This window comes from Mizuhopecten yessoensis, unplaced genomic scaffold (genome assembly GCF_002113885.1).
Source record: "Mizuhopecten yessoensis strain PY_sf001 unplaced genomic scaffold, ASM211388v2 scaffold10401, whole genome shotgun sequence".
NCBI lineage: Eukaryota > Metazoa > Mollusca > Bivalvia > Pectinida > Pectinidae > Mizuhopecten > Mizuhopecten yessoensis.
The window spans coordinates 586,112-601,163 of record NW_018408528.1 but is presented as its reverse complement, the minus strand read 5'-3'; the positions used below and the strand labels follow the sequence as shown (position 1 = coordinate 601,163).

Genomic DNA, 15,052 nt, shown 5'->3' with positions numbered 1-15,052 from the left:
CTCCATGGATTATCACATTGACAGTGCTATAGGAGACATCAAGATCCTCGAGGTGAACCAGGAGGGCAAGTACGTCCGGCTGTCTAACGACTCCGAACAGGTGAGTGTCAAATACAAACACTTCATTCACAGACATTTAACAGTTATCACAATGGGATTTGTGTGAATTTCGACTGAATAGCTGTCTTAAATATAACAATCCCTTCTTACGTTCACATTGAAGACATAACTGTGTTGCATCTGATTTTTATTGATGAATTAAATACAATATTTTGATAAGTATTAATTAATCTCTGTAGTAATGATAAAGAAGATATTGTCACATAAGGTAGTACATTGTACTGAGGTAGGTTTTTGGCTGTGTGAACAATGTTATCATGGGATATAGCTAATATTACTGGAGTAACAAACAGAACATGTAGTTTTCCTCTTATTTACTGGAATAATGTTCTTCCCCAAAACAAAATATCAAACACACTTGTACACTAACACAAAATATAAAATATAAAATAAATCTCTGAATTCCATTTGAACAGTTGAGTTGATATTAAATTGAACATGTTGATTTGATTAATAAACGTTAGTTGTATGACAGAAGTCATTAATGTGGTTTGTGTGTGTTTTATAGTAATGTGTAAGACATTAATTAAATTGTTGATTATTCAGTAATTCTCTCATACAGATTCACATTAAAGTTGGGCCTTTAGATTGTTCGTGGGATAAAATGCCAGAATTTAATATCACTTGTAAACTAATGGTATCTTTCGGTCCATTTACTTTCTGTAAATCTGTAATAAAGCCGAGATTAAATATCCAATATATCTTCAGCTTGTTATTGGACAAGTGAAGCGTAACAAGTGAAGCGGACGTTCACGTCGGTGAAGAATGATCTGTGTTCCCATGGAAACAATCATGTTGGATTTCTTCAGTAATCCAGCTTACATTTTGTTTTTCGTTCATTGTGTCCGTTTTTATTTCACCTTCGATATTGTGAGAATGTTTAACCTAGAACAAAATCAATCTGTGTTCAATTTCAAAAGAAAACAGATCTGATACCATGATTTCAGAATGAAAGACATTTAAATCATCATTGGATGTGATTTTATTTGGTTTACTATTGCTTTCTTTAAATATGCTGTTAATTACTTAACTGTATTGAATACATTCCACATTTAGATTTTTCCAAGGTACCATTATCAGATTTAGATTGACATGAATTGTGAGGTTGTAAATTGTGACCGATATGAAATTAAATAACATAAATTGTTATTTCAAAAAACAAATTTAAAATCATTTCCCCGGTACTCTGTGTTGTATTTGCGTTGTCCATTCTGCCCTCTGTATGCCTTCTGGTGAATGAAGTGACCAATATTATGACCGTTTTATCCAGAACCATATGAGGTATTACCCGTACACAAAGCACACCTGTTATTATCAGTATGACATGTTAAAACCACAATTCATGCAATTTTTTCCCACTAACTTCCAATAATGGGCTGTAGACTTATCTATTGTCCCCGGCAATAATACAACAATCTACTGAATGACTGCCAGACCGATCGCCTCACAGCCACACTATTGTACCAGGAATGAGATACTACTGTGATCAGTTATTTATAAGTTACCTAACAGCTACTGAGCTAAAACACTAAGACAATCTAGTCCTGACCTTAAAGTCTAAGACAAACTAGTTCTAGTCTCAATCTTTACCTGGAAACCAGAAATCTACTCATGATGATAACTGTATCAGAGACATTGACCGAGTGGATTGACAAGTTTCTTTTCTTGACTGAAACATGCATACATCAAGTTTTTTTCATTACTTTCAAGACCTTGAATTTCTCTAAAATTATATGGTTCTTTGTAAAAGATTTTGACAGCTTGAATTAAAGGTTAGTTGAAGATCGACCTTGAACACATTTGAATTACATATATATTGATATCATAACAAAACGATATCAATGAAAACTATTCAAGATTTGTATAAGTAGTCAGTTTAAGTCAAAATACCTATAGAAAATAATGTAATCTTAATCTATAATATAGTAAGGCATTTTAAGGAAAACAGTAATTTACGCATAATATTGAATGATGTTCGTTAAAAACATTTTTTTAAGCCTGAAGAAAATTAATCACATCATTGTGTCTATCTAGGAAGCAGAGTTTGGTGGGTATATGATCCAGCAGAACGTCGGAGGACATCCAGTAGCTGTCTACAGATTCCCTTCACGCGCCAAATTCCCCAAACAGTCAACGATCACCATCTGGTCAGGAAGTAACGAGGCGATCCTACACCAACCCCCAACAGACTACGTGTGGAAGGAGCAAAGCAAGTGGGGCACTGGGCCCGAGTGTACCACCATCCTCTGTAAACCCAACGGCCAGGTGTGTACTGCGGCAGTGTCCTTAATGTTGCATTTCAACACTCTCAGCCTCCACAGTTTATAGTTGTCATTTTTCATTGGTAACAGGATTATCTTGTCTGTGATTGACTGTCCACTTTGATTTAATGATAAATGTATTTATTTTCTTGACTATAATTGTTTACATTACAAACTATAACTGTTACCATTATAGCTGATAATTGTTTATGTTGTAGGCTATCGCATGGACCACAGCTGCACATAGATTTACAAGAAACGCGTTTGAAGATACAAGACCAAACTCAGATTTAGAAGAATACCAAGGTATATACCAGATATCCTATGACATAAACATTTTTTTTGGATGCTTTATTTGATAAAGAATAAAAAAGCTTTAGTTTCTATAATCAGATTGTTGAAAACAACATACCTTTGGAATTTTACATTGGATCATTGTGAAGAACTGCTTTTCCTAGACATTGAAGTTTGCGCTCTATAATCACTACAATCTCTGTTGTATCATCAAAGAAACCATGTTATCCAGATTGTTCAAGTCTACCTAGCTCAATAAATGTGTACCAGCATCTTAAAGATGTAGTAATTATGTGAAATATAGGAATCATATACACCATACCCATCAATGCTACAGTAGATAGGATAAACCTAAGCTCTATAGTATCCTACACATGGATGGAATGTTTTATGAAAAACATTTGTGTTTCTTATAGAAAACATGGAACCTGGTGTGAATGGTGACCTGGAGAGTTTAACAGACATGACTGTTAACATCAATGAACCGCGATCAGATCCCGTGTACTTACGCAGAGAGAAGCAAGCACCACCAACACTTGCCCCACAAAAACACCCACACGGGATTAGCCCTGGCAGAGAGTCCCATCCTCATTCTGGACAAGCCCGTCCCTTAACATACGGCAACGATAACAGCACGGTGAATCGTCAGTCACGGTCTCAGTCCACACGCCCCGACCCCGTCGCTGGTGAGTGGTCAAGGCTACAGCCATCAGTCACTTATGTACAGATCTCAAATTTGACTTTGAAGAGTAAATAAAATATATTTTTTATCAGGAAATTGAAAATAAGAAAGCCTGATTTTGACATCACACTGCGAATGGTGCCGATGTGAAAACACTGTCATGTTTTAATATTGATATGTAACAGTATAGGATACAGGTGACTTGTATTGTGTTGTATAGGTCAACCTTATGCAGGAGCAGCAGCTCAAAAGATGGGAAGTGCACCACTGCGCAAATTTTCACCAAACCAGATGACCCGTGGAAACACAAATATGTCTAAACAGTCGGTAGGTATTGTTAGTTGATTCAACAAAATCATTCTGACTGGTTTACAGCATGTAGTTTGAAAATTGTGGTAAATATTGATCTGATATTGTGAATTAACATTTGTTTTTATCCAGTACTAGTTTTTCTTTAGATATCTAAGTGAAAGGAATGTTTCAATTTTTGCCACACTTAATCGTTTCTTTTTACACTGTAGAACCATGTTCACAAAGCGTGGATTAAGTTATTGTATGTCTGTCTAGTATAGAGTGAGCAGTCACTTAATTCACCATTATGATATCCTTTGAATACTTTTGTGTAAAAACTATATATATATATATTTACTTAGTTATTGTATCACTCTTATAACTAAAAGTTACAGGAGTCGTTATAAATGCATTCCTCTTTATATTTGATAACTAGCTATGGGAGATATGTTACATAATCTATCTGTGCATGTTGCATGTTAATGTTAATCGGAGCATGTCTGTATGATGTCACTCCAACCCCCCCCCCCCGGACATTCCAGCTCAGAGGGTATTTCTTGGTTACCTTAACCCTTAGCTTCCTTAGGTAAACCCTTAGCTTCCTTAGTGAAACCCTTAGCTTCCTTCGTGAAACCCTTAGTTTCCTTAGTGCAACCCTTAGCTTCCTTAGTGAAACCCTTAGCTTCCTTAGTAAAACCATTAGCTTCCTTAGTGAAACCCTTAGCTACCCTTAGCTTCCTTAGTTAAACCCTTAGCTTCCTTAGTGAAACCCTTAGCTTCCTTAGTGAAACCCTTAGCTTCCTTAGTAAAACCATTAGCTTCCTTAGTGAAACCCTTAGCTACCCTTAGCTTCCTTAGTTAAACCCTTAGCTTCCTTAGTGAAACCCTTAGCTTCCTTAGTGAAACCCTTAGCTTCCTTAGTAAAACCATTAGCTTCCTTAGTGAAACCCTTAGCTACCCTTAGCTTCCTTAGTTAAACCCTTAGCTTCCTTAGTGAAACCCTTAGCTTCCTTAGTGAAACCCTTAGCTTCCTTTGTAAAACCATTAGCTTCCTTAGTGAAACCCTTAGCTACCCTTAGCTTCCTTAGTTAAACCCTTAGCTTCCTTAGTGAAACCCTTAGCTTCCTTAGTGAAACCCTTAGCTTCCTTTGTAAACTGTAATGTAATTGCTGTATGCCGGGAAATTTCACCCCGTGTAATATATTTTCTCTTACTCAGTAAAATTCATATTTACCAATTGTGTTAAAGTCATCCCAGAATAGTGGAAATGCTATGTGTACCAGTCTGTGTACATGTGTTAATTTTTCGCTGCCGCTATAAATTCACCAGGAAAGGGCAAAAGTTTCACTGCAGTGAAAGTTTCCCAGTATTCAGTGTTTACTATCATATCAGTTTGATTGACTTTATAGTTCAGGCTACCAGGTACTGTAATCTGCTAAAGAGTTCCATATGAGATGAAAGATTTATTCTCCAAAGTTATAGTTCTGTATTCCCTGTTAATGCTGGGTTGGTTTCAGCTGGAAAGTGGTTTTGTGCATTGGTTGTATTTTTCAGCGTGCTATCCTTGCAGAATTTGACAAAACTTATTATTTAACGTTTGATGTTCTGTTAACAAATTTTTGATTTTGAAAAGTTTGTGGTACAAATATCCCATTTAATTTTCTGTGAGATGATGTGGTTTTGGGCCATTTTGCTTTATTGACAAAATTATTTACCTTTCTTATCTTTCTAATCAAAGTCATAGCTTTGTTTTGTAATAACGAACTAAATTCTCAAGTATAGTACATACTAAGATAGTTCAAATTCATGATATAATACTTTATTCTGCAAGGATATGGTGCTGAAATGTGGTTTCCATAGAAACTCGATGGTGTCCATAGTTACTTCACAAGGTGGTCCACAGGGTCTGTACTGTCTTAGAAGAGTAACAAAATGGATGCTTAACTAAAATCTAATATGGTCAGAGAAAACCAGATTTACAGAACCTGATTATTTGTGCTGACAAATGAGTATCTGCATTGAGAGTTATTATTTAAGGCGTACTTATATGGTAGATATTCCTGTTTTAACTGTGCTAAATTTATCCTCAGTCGTTTTGGAACAACTCATCAAGAAATCGAAAGACTGTGAGTTTTGCTTGATATAGCAATGCCTGACAACCATTGTCACGGTACAGTTCTATACTAAGTAACGCCTCACCGAGTGGTTTACACATGCATGCTGTCACTTCACTGTGTTAGATTTATCACAAACACACCACCAGTAATAAAACAATAGACACTGTTGGAGCCAGAAAACCTACAAAAATATCTCCTCTTATAGAGCAAAGCTGAATATATTACAGGAAGGATACTGTTTGAAAATTTAAAATTATTGCTTCCCTGTCATTTCTGGAACAAAAATGATTAATATTTCAAGCATTAGCTATTGAGAAGTATTTGTCTAAACTCTTGACATCAATCAATGGTGTACTGGTTTCTTTGTTAAATGAAGGACAAAACAGATTGTGGGGGAAAAATAGAGAAATAATTTATGAAAGCAAAGAGCTTTATGGATGCAGGTACATTATCAATCAAATTGGTTTGACAAATATTAAAAAAATTGAATTGTTTAGAAGTTTTGCAGCAACAAAACAAATGCATTATTTAATAGTCCAATGTAGATGTAAAAGGACGTAAAAATATCTAAAGGGTGAATATAAAACATCTACAATGTAAAACAAACAAATGTGGTGATCACTGGGAATTGAAACAATAAACATGTAGAACTTGGTTTAAACATGCAAAGATTGGTGATTACAGGGACATGTTTGTACATGTACCTGATTATAAAATAAAATTATCAGTAGAAACAATACAAGTGCCTGTGGTGCTGTTCACCAGTATAAAATGGTCTCCATGGTAACCGGCCATATTGTAAGATCTTATGTTTTACCACACTTTCAGAGGTCACAGTCCAGTTTCCTGAATTTCCTGTTGGCTTCTGCACCTGAGCACTGATTCTCACTGTAAACATTTATACTCACCTATATCTGACCTTGTAACCCTGTAACCATGACAACCTGGTTTTGTGATGATCCTAACAACCACATGCATGATTCGAGTGTTTATAAGTGTGCATTGCCAATCAAGCCCATGGACATGATTGATTGTGACTAACGTAGGTTTAGATTTTTGGGATTAGATTTTTTTCATTGTGATGGTTACATAGAGCATTTTTCATTATTTCATAAAGGTCAGGTCAGGGCCCCCGTGTAGTAGTGCTACAGTAGGTCTGGGTACTGTAATGTTACTAAATAGCACAATGACAACTTATTTCTTATTTCTTATTATGTTAAAAATGTCTAGGCATACATTATCATTAAACCTTCTACATTCAACTAGAAGTGGCAGAACATCTATTATCAGAAATATCTGATAGCTATAGGTGGAAGTTACTAACTTATGCAAGATATTTCAACAAGATTGGAGTTATGTTAATTTGAAACTATTCTTTGCGAAACTTATTGTTTTATCATAGTATTACCTGGTAGGTTGCTTTAATTAACATGTATGCTGATAGAAATTTATGTAACTGACTTTGTCATCACTGAGGCTCTTCAGATCTAAAATAGCTGATTACTGTAGATAAAATGATGAATTGATGACCATCTGTAATTTTCTAATACAAACATACGTACATTGTATAAGAATCTCCCTCATAATTCAGATTACTGGACAATTTTTTTAAAAATTTTGCCGTCTATATTTATGCCATTCTCTTGGCCTCAGAAGCCTTGGTTATGCTATAGCCCTGTGCCCCTTATAGCCATATCTCTACTCTTGTGTTCCCTGTAGCCTTGGTTACAGTGTACTCATGTGTCCTTTATAGCCATCCTTACAGTGTACTCCTGAGTCCTTTATAGCCATCCTTACAGTGTACTCATGTGTCCTTTATAGCCATCATTACAGTGTACTCCTGTGTCCTTTATAGCCATCATTACAGTGTACTCCTGTGTCCCTTATAGCCATCATTACAGTGTACTCCTGAGTCCTTTATAGCCATCCTTACAGTGTACTCCTGTGTCCTTTATAGCCATCATTACAGTGTACTCCTGAGTCCCTTATAGCCATCCTTACAGTGTACTCCTGAGTCCCTTATAGCCATCATTACAGTGTACTCATGAGTCCTTTATAGCCATCCTTACAGTGGACTCCTGTGTCCTTTATAGCCATCCTTAAAGTGTACTCCTGAGTCCTTTATAGCCCTCATTACAGTGTACTCCTGAGTCCCTTATTGCCATCCTTACAGTGTACTCCTTAGTCCCTTATAGCCATCATTACAGTGTTCTCCTGAGTCCCTTATAGCCATCCTTACATTGTACTCCTGTGTCCTTTATAGCCATCATTACAGTGTTCTCCTGAGTCCCTTATAGCCATCCTTACATTGTACTCCTGTGTCCTTTATAGCCATCCTTACAGTGGACTCCTGTGTCCTTTATAGCCATCCTTAAAGTGTACTCCTGAGTCCTTTATAGACATCATTACAGTGTACTCATGTGTCCTTTATAGCCATCATTACAGTGTACTCATGAGTCCTTTATAGCCATCCTTACATTGTACTCCTGTGTCCTTTATAGCCATCCTTAAAGTGTACTCCTGAGTCCTTTATAGCCCTCATTACAGTGTACTCCTGTGTCCTTTATAGCCATCATTACAGTGTTCTCCTGAGTCCTTTATAGCCATGATTACAGTGTACTCCTGTGGTTTCGTTGTTCTACTCTGTCCCTTTTTGATATAGTTATGCTATACTCCTGAGCCAATTGTATCCTTGGTTTCGGTGTACTACTCTGTCCCTTTTTTATATAGGTCCCTTATAGTCATTGTTACTCTACTCTTGTGTCCCTTTTAGCCATTATTACAGTGTACTCCTGTGTCCTTTATAGCCATCATTACAGTGTGCTCCTGAGTCCCTTATAGCCATCATTACAGTGTACTCCTGAGTCCTTTCTCTACTCTTGTGTTCCCTGTAGCCTTGGTTACAGTGTACTCATGTGTCCTTTATAGCCATCATTACAGTGTACTCCTGTGTCGCTTATAGTCATGGTTACTCTTCTACTGTGTCCCTTATAGTCATGGTTTCACTTCTCCTGTGTCCCTTATAGGCATGGTTACTCTACTCTTGTGTCCCTTATAGCCATGATTACAGTGTACTCCTGTGGTTTCGTTGTTCTACTCTGTCCCTTTTTGATATAGTTATGCTATACTCCTGAGCCAATTGTATCCTTGGTTTCGGTGTACTACTCTGTCCCTTTTTTATATAGGTCCCTTATAGTCATTGTTACTCTACTCTTGTGTCCCTTATCGTCATGGTTACTCTACTCTTGGGTCCCTTATAGTCATGGTTACTCTGCTCTTGTGTCCCTTATAGTCAGGGTTACTCTACTCTTGTGTCCCTTATAGCCATGGTTACTCGACTCTTGTGTCCCTTATAGTCATTGTTACTCTACTCTTGTGTCCCTTTTAGCCATTATTACAGTGTACTCCTGAGTCCCTGATAGCCATCCTTACAGTGTACTCATGTGTCCTTTATAGCCATCATTACAGTGTGCTCCTGAGTCCCTTATAGCCATCCTTGCAGTGTACTCCTGAGTCCCTTATTGCCATCCTTACAGTGTACTCCTGTGTCTCTTATAGTCATTAGCCATCCTTACAGTGTACTCCTTAGTCCCTTATAGCCATCATTACAGTGTGCTCCTGAGTCCCTTATAGCCATCCTTACAATGTACTCCTGAGTCCCTTATAACCATCATTACAGTGTACTCCTGAGTCCCTTATAGCCATCATTACAGTGTTCTCCTGAGTCCTTTATAGCCATGATTACAGTGTACTCCTGTGGTTTCGTTGTACTACTCTGTCCCTTTTTTATATAGGTCCCTTATAGTCATTGTTACTCTACTCTTGTGTCCCTTATAGCCATTATTACAGTGTACTCCTGTGGTTTCGTTGTACTACTCTGTCCCTTTTTGATATAGTTATGCTATACTCCTGAGCCCATTGTATCCTTGGTTTCGGTGTACTACTCTGTCCCTTTTTGATATAGTTACGCTATACTCCTGAGCCCATTGTATCCTTGGTTTCGTTGTACTACTCTGTCCCTTTTTGATATATTTATTCTATACTCCTGAGCCCATCGTACCCATGGTTTTGTTGTACTACTCTGTCCCTTTTTTATATAGTTATGCTATACTCCCGAGTCCATTGTAACCTTGGTTACGGTATACTTCTATCTCCTCTAGATGACTAACAGCTTATTTACGTTTCACAGTCACACAGTGTTAACAATCACAATGTAGTGAGCCATTAGACATTTAAACTCTTTATTATGTTTGGCATAACAGGCAATAATTTATGATTCATTTAGAAATATAAATGTTGACCACTGTTATACTGTGAGGTATCTCTCTTGGAAATGACTGCATTGTATATGTAAACTTTACTGTTATCTGCAGAACATAACATTTAAATGTGATAATAAAATTCATGGCATAATCTAACAGTGTAATAACAACTCGAGTCCCTAACCATTAACAGAACATTAATTGAATTTACCCTTTTCCTTCACTAAACATCATTATTTAGTGTAATATCTTATGTAAGTGTCACATATTGATTTCACCAAGAATCTGATCACAAGTTGCCTCCCTTTGACTAATGACCTCCTCACCTTCATTTTGAATTTATATAAACCCATTTGATTTGTGTAAACAGCTTTGGATTTACTCAGTGATCTAGTCTTGTATTCATTCAAACACTATCAATATCAGGAAAAAAAAATCCCTGCAAATTTATTTTTGCATTTTATCTTACAATGAAAAATAACACTGCTGTGATACCATCCTTGCTGTTTACAGTATCAAATACTAAACACCATTACATATCATACTACAAGACCATCGTGGCTCATCAGTCTGTCAAAGGGGGAAACTTTTGATCAGGTTTGAGTTTTATGGGTGACAAAATGACAAGGCGCTGCCATTTTGTTTCTATTTTAGGCTGGTACTATCCGGTTTGGACCACCGACACCTTTCTTATCTCCCTTGCAGCAAGAGTTCAACAGCCGTTCCTCTTCACTAGTTCGCTTCACTAGTTAAATCATGACCCTCCTTAGGTGTGTTAACAAGTTTTCATCATAATATTCCAAAAGTGAAAATATTATAAGAAAAAGAAGTCATTTCGTACATTTATGATGGTTACTCTTTGATAGGCTTTATCAGGCTCGGTACAGTTCAGTTCTGAGACCAAGTCCTACTTCCCAATGTAGCACATAATTCATCTATAATTGTTTTGACGAGACCTTTCAAGTCCACAGTGGTACCAAGATAGTGCCACAGACAAGACCTTTGAACTTCCCAAAATACTGTGAGAGAAATCCGTCTGTAAATATTAGTATATGCATAAGTCAGGAGGGGGGCTATTCTCTAGTCCAGATATTAGAAAACCATTACTTCATAATCATATCCCTACAGAAATAACCACTGCTATAAGGATGTTGAGGCTTCCCGTGAACATTACTTAGTTTGCAGTGCTCCATCTGTGTTTGCCAACTTTATCATGTGTGATTTTGTTTGGTTGCATGATGTTCCCGTGTGCGAGTGTTTTTCACACCCAGTGTGGTTTGCTGTTTAAAGATTTGTGTAGGATTGGAATTCATCAGTAGATGATTATGTCTTCAAAGGAGACATGTGTTATAATGTACCATAGATTTCAGTTTTGGAGACGGTCATTGCAAAATTGTATATAGTTTGGCTTTATGCTGATTTGCTGTACATCAAATGCTAGATACTAAAGTTATTACCATTAGTTCCATCAGATTGTATGTAACTATTAAAAGGACCAATATAATCGGGAGTTTTGAGTTTGTCTTTTTCTTAAATTAAAAGTTGGGTACAATATTATCATCCTTTTGACAGTTAATATTTTCACATAATCACTTTAAATAAATTGCAGAAGGCAGTTCTTTCTGCCAAATTTTGCAGTCATCTTGATGGATATGTTTTGAACTTTAGGTTTTATCTTATGTGTTTCTTGCTTTTGTCATGGATCAATATGATTTTAAAGACAATTAACTACTTTTAAACAATGAAAGCTTTTTTTTTTCTTTTTTCTTTTCTGGGCTATCAAACAAATAACAAAAAGCGTCAAGTCCCTGTTTTCTGCGAGCTTTTTCTTCTCTTCCTTGTTAGAATTATTTTATAGTGTTATTCATTTTATTAAGTAGATAATCAGTTTCTGCTTACAAATAATACCACTTCTGTAACACAAGGGAATAGAATAAATTTGTTGGTTAGGGGTGAGTGGAACATTACTATACACTTTAGGGTAGGGAGGGGGGATGTACCTTCAAACACTTTGGATCTAAGGTTAAGGAGTGGGTGCACTTTCAGGAGCTGACAGAAAGGTTTTATACTAGAAGCTACAAGTTATACATAAATGATGCTAGTTTTAAAATATTTGAACTTTTAAACTGTAGTAAAACAAGAGTGACGAAAAATATTAACACTAAATGCCAGTAATAATAACAAGTCCATATTCAAATGTATGTTATTCACATAGATGACACGATAGTATAATTGTCAGATATACTGTTTATACAGATAAAATCACCTACCGGTAATACATTGAAGTCAGTGATCATTAAATTAATTACAAACTTATTATTTCAGCTTGATTCTAAAGAAAACTCTTCTGATTTACCTTTCAGGAGAATGAGCGGCCGTCAACTCCTCCAAATTCGTTCATGACACCCCACAACAGATTTGAGATGGGACTGAAGCAGATCCAGTCCCAGCACAACATGGACTTTCTACCCCCTATGCCACGCCCCCCTCTCTTCTCCTCATGGTAGTGCTATGCCCTCGTTTCATTGTGTCATCATCGGCTGTTATCAAGTTGCTGTCAACATTGTACTGTTATAACTTAAATGTTCTCCGAGTAATCAATGTCAACTGATTTATTTTATTGAAGATGGCAACTGTATTGTGATCGCGTCTTTCAGTGGACCATTTTGAAAACACAAGTCTTCCTAATCTTTCGCTCTGTTTCGTTTGTGATGTGTCTTCTACTTCACTCTGAAATTTCCTTTCTTGCTGTTGATCTGCAGAAAAAGTAACAACTTATATATGTCACTTGTCAATATAGCTGTATTGGTCTTTTAAGGAAGACTGTGCATCATGTGTTTCTCAAATTGGTCCATTTCATCAAAATTCAAAATGTTAATGAACGATATCAGTAAAAATATAATCCCATGAGGAGAAATGGAAATCATAATGACAACTGATACCATGTACTGTTAGTGTTATTACCGTTGAATATAACATGAATTTCATTTGAAAGGAAAAGAACCTTATAATCACAACAACTGTCAGAGTGAGTTAGAAGCCTTACTGCCATTTGGGACCTTTGTACAGAGTAGGATATGGTGTAATACCAACATAGTATGCTGAGGGAATGTAGTACTATTGTCAGTCACCAGGTGTGTGCCAGTTACAGTATTGAGTATGAATTATGAGGGATTAACTTTTATGGTATGTGTTTTTATGCCATATGTCATTTATACATGATTTAGTTACATATGACTGTGTTATTATCTTCACAAAAAGTAACAATGTTCATTGTCTTAGTTAACCAACAAAACTTTAGAACTGAAAGTATGGAGCCAGAATCATACTTAATGAGAAAACAGATCTTAGTGTATTTCATACTGTAACACCTGTCCTTAACTGAAGTGGCTTAAACAAGAAGATATTCAGGGAACACCATATTGATATGCATAATTCTACAAATATGTAACGGTACTTTAAATATTTATCTAGATGTTTCCGTCATAAATTTATTTTATAGTTCTATCTTTATTTTTGAACCGCCAATATAATCCATCGTTTGATGCATAAGTTTATTATATATTTATCCCTTAAGATATCTTTAATAAGCAGAAATAATTCCTTACAAGGGGAGATAACTCTAATAGTTTACCCACCTAATTTAGTATTTAGTTATATATTTGTAATCCTCACTATTTTGTTATGTCTATCAAGATAGTCTGTTGTTTGTAACCAATGTGTTAGGTTAAATTAGATTTTTTTAGTTATATTTTACTGATTGGTGATAATTCTCCGTCCTATCTCACGCTGTTACATGTGCCTAGATTTTGTTGATGATATATCATTTTATTTCATTCATTCCCTCCAAAGAAACCTGTGATATTTTACATTGTATAATATATATTGCTTAAGTTAGAGCAAGCTTGAATATACATAAATATATAGACAGCTTATAGCATCATGCTATTAACTGGTTATTACACAGATATATCATTATGTAGGGGGGACTCTATATTTTGTTGATTTAATTTGGTTTGTATGAAGGTTTTAGATGTTGGATGGGTCATTAGAAGAGGCAAACAATCTGTATATAATAGAGAGAAATATATATATATATTCTTATTTAACAGCACAATTACATTATGATTTCTCACATTCAATATATGATTAAGTCATATTCATACTTTTTAGTTTGTAATAATAATGACAAATTTCTATCTTGTAATTAAAAATGGAAAATATATTTTGCTTTTCTACTTTTTTAGGAACTTGTCAAGATGTTATGTAAAGGTTTTTCTGTGGTAATGTATCCATTTGATGGTATAGGTATCGGTGATTAGTTAGTCTGTCCTGTTGTAATACTTTACAAGTAAGGCAGGGTTACAGTTAAAGTGAACTGGTATTCCTTACCACTAATCATTATTAGGATATATATCAAGGGAGATAACCACAGTATCTGTGCTTTGTAGAAATGTTTATACCTTCCGTCCAGGTAGTAAGGGTTGGAATTGTGCATTGAATGCTATGGAGAGGTTTATTTTTAGCATTATCTTCTTATCAAATTTTAAATAAATATGAAATTATTCAAAAAGACCAGTTTTGTTGTTTGTTACGTTTTGGTTTATATGAATACTGTAATTTGTGTTTTTGCTAATTGCTTGTGATGATAAAACGACATGCTCCTTGATTGGTTGATTATAACACTGAATGTGACACTTGTCAATTCTGAAAACTCTGAAAAAAAGTTGTATCAATCTCTTAAAGTGGTTCATCCTTTAGAACAATTTCCAGAGACAAATGCAGATTGGAACTGCTGAAAAAAAATCTTGTGCTTATATAAACGAGGAGCAATTACGACATATCCAGGAGATGTCATCCTCGATATTCCAGGTTACACTCATTTTCGTTCTCTACGCCCCTGGAATATGTCATAGCAAAATTGAAGGCTCGGCGTGTGCCCCCTTGTGGACGAGACAAGAAGACTAGATCGATCCTTTGATGTACATCAAAAGAATCTCGCGGTCACATAACGGTAAAAGTTGA

At 35.8% G+C, this 15,052-nt stretch overlaps 1 protein-coding gene across 9 annotated transcripts in view; it reads left to right on the top strand.

Moving 5' to 3' along the window:
• LOC110460435 (lamin-L(II)-like) overlaps positions 1–14,600 on the top strand; it is a 45,970-nt gene extending 31,370 nt beyond the window's left edge. For 4 of the 9 annotated variants that reach the window (XM_021513318.1, XM_021513320.1, XM_021513315.1 and 1 more), the window contains 7 exons: positions 25–100; positions 2,155–2,385; positions 2,600–2,687; positions 3,092–3,361; positions 3,578–3,684; positions 5,739–5,774; positions 12,391–14,600. In XM_021513318.1, the coding sequence (XP_021368993.1) occupies positions 25–100; positions 2,155–2,385; positions 2,600–2,687; positions 3,092–3,361; positions 3,578–3,684; positions 5,739–5,774; positions 12,391–12,534 (952 nt within the window). In that variant the 3' untranslated portion in view covers positions 12,535–14,600. Of the gene's footprint in view, positions 1–24; positions 101–2,154; positions 2,386–2,599; positions 2,688–3,091; positions 3,362–3,577; positions 3,685–5,738; positions 5,819–6,593; positions 6,656–10,681; positions 10,798–12,390 lie in introns of all 9 variants that reach the window. The other 5 variants (XM_021513317.1, XM_021513322.1, XM_021513321.1 and 2 more) reach the window with 5 other exon arrangements.
• Positions 14,601–15,052: the final 452 nt, after the last annotated feature.